General features: G+C 49.2%; 1 protein-coding gene across 1 annotated transcript; it reads left to right on the top strand.

Moving 5' to 3' along the window:
• The first annotated feature begins 1757 nt into the window (after positions 1 to 1757).
• On the top strand, positions 1758 to 2815 carry LOC125548085. Its single transcript, XM_048711766.1, has one exon. The coding sequence runs from the start codon at positions 1898 to 1900 to the stop codon at positions 2459 to 2461; it is 564 nt and encodes a 187-aa protein (XP_048567723.1). The 5' UTR covers positions 1758 to 1897; the 3' UTR covers positions 2462 to 2815.
• Positions 2816 to 3019: the final 204 nt, after the last annotated feature.

Genomic DNA, 3019 nt, shown 5'->3' with positions numbered 1-3019 from the left:
GAGGGTGCTCGCCCCTCTGGTCTCGTTCGTTTTCTCCTTTTCTTAATGAAAAGGTAGAGTTTCTACCAGCGTCTCGAAAAAAAAACTGTCTTAGGCCATGAGTTGTTATTTCTTTTTCATGCATTCTAAAAATAGCGCAATCAACTAGTTATATTTTCTTCATAACTAATGAATATTAGCCATTTTGAGTGCCTGCAACGTGTTTCCCTGTGTCGGCATTGTCAGACATTATTTCTCTTTCTAAAACAAGGCAAAAGCCACACACAACACGTCTTGCTTCGTACCCGTTAGCTCGGGGGACACAAGGGTGCTTAGCTAGGGTTTCCCCTGCTTCTTGCTGGCGCCGCTAATGGCCCGCCTCATCTCTTTTGGTCTTAGAACCATGGAAGCACAATGGATCCCGATCCTTGTCGTGAGACACAAGGGCGCCCAGCTAGGGTTTCCCCTGTTTTTTTAATTTTGTTAGGTTTGTGACATGCTTAGAAAGACGAGGCGGCGGTGACTTCCTGAAGATCGAATAAGCTTCTTCCTGGCTACCCTGTCGCGGTGGTGCTGCTAGCATTATCCGAGGGCATGTGGAGGTGTGTCTCCGGCAGATCTCATAGGATTCGCTCGACATTTTGTCTTCGGTGGATCCGATCTTCGTTCGTCCATGTTCATGTGTCTGCAGGTTGGACTTTTCTGATCTACACTTCTCTTCATCGGTGGAGATTGTTGTTGTGGTGCGTTTGTCCTATGGGAACTTTTCTGACTGTCTACTACACCAGAGTTTATCCGGCTCCGATAAGGAAGGGGCGATGACGTTGGCGCGCATTCGGCTCGCTCCAGTGCTTGTAGTTGGCGTTAGGTGGTCTACGGACCTGAATGCTTTTTTTTTTACTTTTGATGTTTTTGTACCACCTTAATACAGTAGTTGATAAACAGATCGTAAGTTTTCTTGAGAAAAAAAACAACGCAAAAGCTTTGCCAAAGAATTTATGTACAAGAAAGAGGACAAGTAACCAGCCTGCGATTTTCAACAGTTTGGAGAGAGAAAAATATAGAAGCAATGGCACCACTGCAAGTTGAGACCATGCATGCATAAATAACGGGCCTATCTCGACAATGGCGGTAATTAGCGCTATTCTTCCTTCTGATTGTGTTGTCGCGGAGCTTGAATGTTTTAGGGCGTAGCGTGACGGTGTACTCAGTTGTTTCAATGTTCTCTTCTGGTAGCATAGTCTTATGAGATCTGGTTATTCTGGGATCGGTGTTGTATAAGGGCTACTTCACCATCTTATATCGTTCCGCCGTATACTTTGTTTGAGTGTTGCTTTATATGTAAAGCGGGGCGAAAGCCACTTTCGGTAATCCTTCAAATTATGATTTACGCGTATCGCAAACACTAGTACTAGCTAGCTTGCTGCTACTACTATTACTCGTGGATAAGAAAATTCGAGCAGGTTGATGAGGTAGCTGCCACCTTCCCAAGCTACATTAAGATCTCGGTCACGGGTCACGAGCATGAGACGTTGAGGCCCTGTATAGCTCAGCACTAGCTGAACCAAGTAACCGTTAGCTAATCGTAGCCATATGAATGTTGAGAGATGTACAGCTTCCAAGTGATCTCTCTCGCCTTCTTAATTATGAATGTCACGAGCAGAGACTAGCTACCGACTCGCCCTCTCCACACGTATCCGCGCCGCTCCGTGAGCGGCGAGGTGGATGCATGCGTACCCTACCCCTCGACGGTATATAAAGCTCGGCTCCTCCTTCACATTGATATTCAACTCACACTTGCAATCGATCAGAGTTCACTAGCTGCTAGCTGCTAGACGTCAGCTGCTTTGATAATCAGCCAGAGCTTTCCAGTTAGTTTGTGGTTGGCTTCTTGCATCGAGGGTAGCTAGATCGATCGATGGCGCCTAATGGTGACGCGGCGGTGGCGGCGGCGGAGGCGGTGCCGATGGGGCGGCCGAGGCAGCAGCAGAAGCCGCGGAGGATCTCGATGGAGGGGCTCCAGCGCGCCATGTCCGACCTGGCCCTGGAATTCACCAAGAAGGCGGCCGTGCTGGACGCGGCGGCCAGGCTGCCGGCTGTGTCGGAGCAGGTGGACGACGCGCGCTGCGAGTGCTGCGGCATGACGGAGGAGTGCTCGGCCGAGTACGTGCGGCGCGTGCGGGAGCGGTACTGCGGGCGGTGGGTGTGCGGGCTCTGCGCGGCGGCGGTGACCGACGAGGCGGACAGGAGCCGGAGCACCACGGAGGAGGCGCTGGCCGCGCACATCGCCGTGTGCGGGCGGTTCAACCGGCTGGGGCGCGCCAACCCGGTGCTCATGCAGACGGAGGCCATGAGGGAGATCTTCAGGAAGAGGGGCAAGTCCAACAGCCCCAGGGACGGCGCGAATGCCGGTGGCCTCGCCAGGAGCTCCAGCTGCATGTCGGCCATCACCAAGGACCTCAACTGTACCATTAAAAAATAGTCAGGGAGTGTCCGACGTCTTTTCCGGCTGGCTGGGCAGGCCAACGCAAGAGGATCGTGAAAACTACGTATATCTCATAAAGCTATGTATGTACATACAGCTCAAGCTCAGTGTGGAATCATCAGTGGTATATGCTGTATGATATTCGGAAGTAAGGTTTAGCTAAACAAAGAAAAAGAAAAATTCAGGTACTATTGGTAAAGGGCTCGTTCAGAACGAAGGAAATTTGTCCACCTGTAAAGCCTTTCGGGCTTGTTTTTGTTTTTGGTTTATACAGGGTAATAACATATGTGTATGTGTGTCAGATTGAACCTGTTGAAGTATATACAGTTTGTGAGGCTTGGTTCAGAAGGAGAAAAAAGAATCAGATATTAGTAAGAGACTGTTTCAGAACGAAGGAAGTTTACATGCTTTATCGTTGAAGTTTTTTCCTTGCCCTCTACGATCCGTTTGCTCTCTAACATGTACTCCCTCCGTTTCATAATGTAAAACGTTTTTTTAACACTAGTGTAGTATGAAAAATTGTCTTATATTATGAGACGGAGGGAGTATGTATAA

Source organism: Triticum urartu, chromosome 3, assembly GCF_003073215.2.
Source record: "Triticum urartu cultivar G1812 chromosome 3, Tu2.1, whole genome shotgun sequence".
NCBI classification, from domain to species: Eukaryota; Viridiplantae; Streptophyta; class Magnoliopsida; order Poales; family Poaceae; genus Triticum; species Triticum urartu.
The sequence above is the reverse complement of the archived record's forward strand: the minus strand, read 5'-3'. Positions and strand labels throughout refer to the sequence as shown.

Coding starts and splice junctions, on each gene's coding strand:
- LOC125548085 (XM_048711766.1), top strand. CDS start 1,898: ATGGCGCCTAATGGTGACGCGGCGGTGGCGGCGGCGGAGGCGGTGCCG.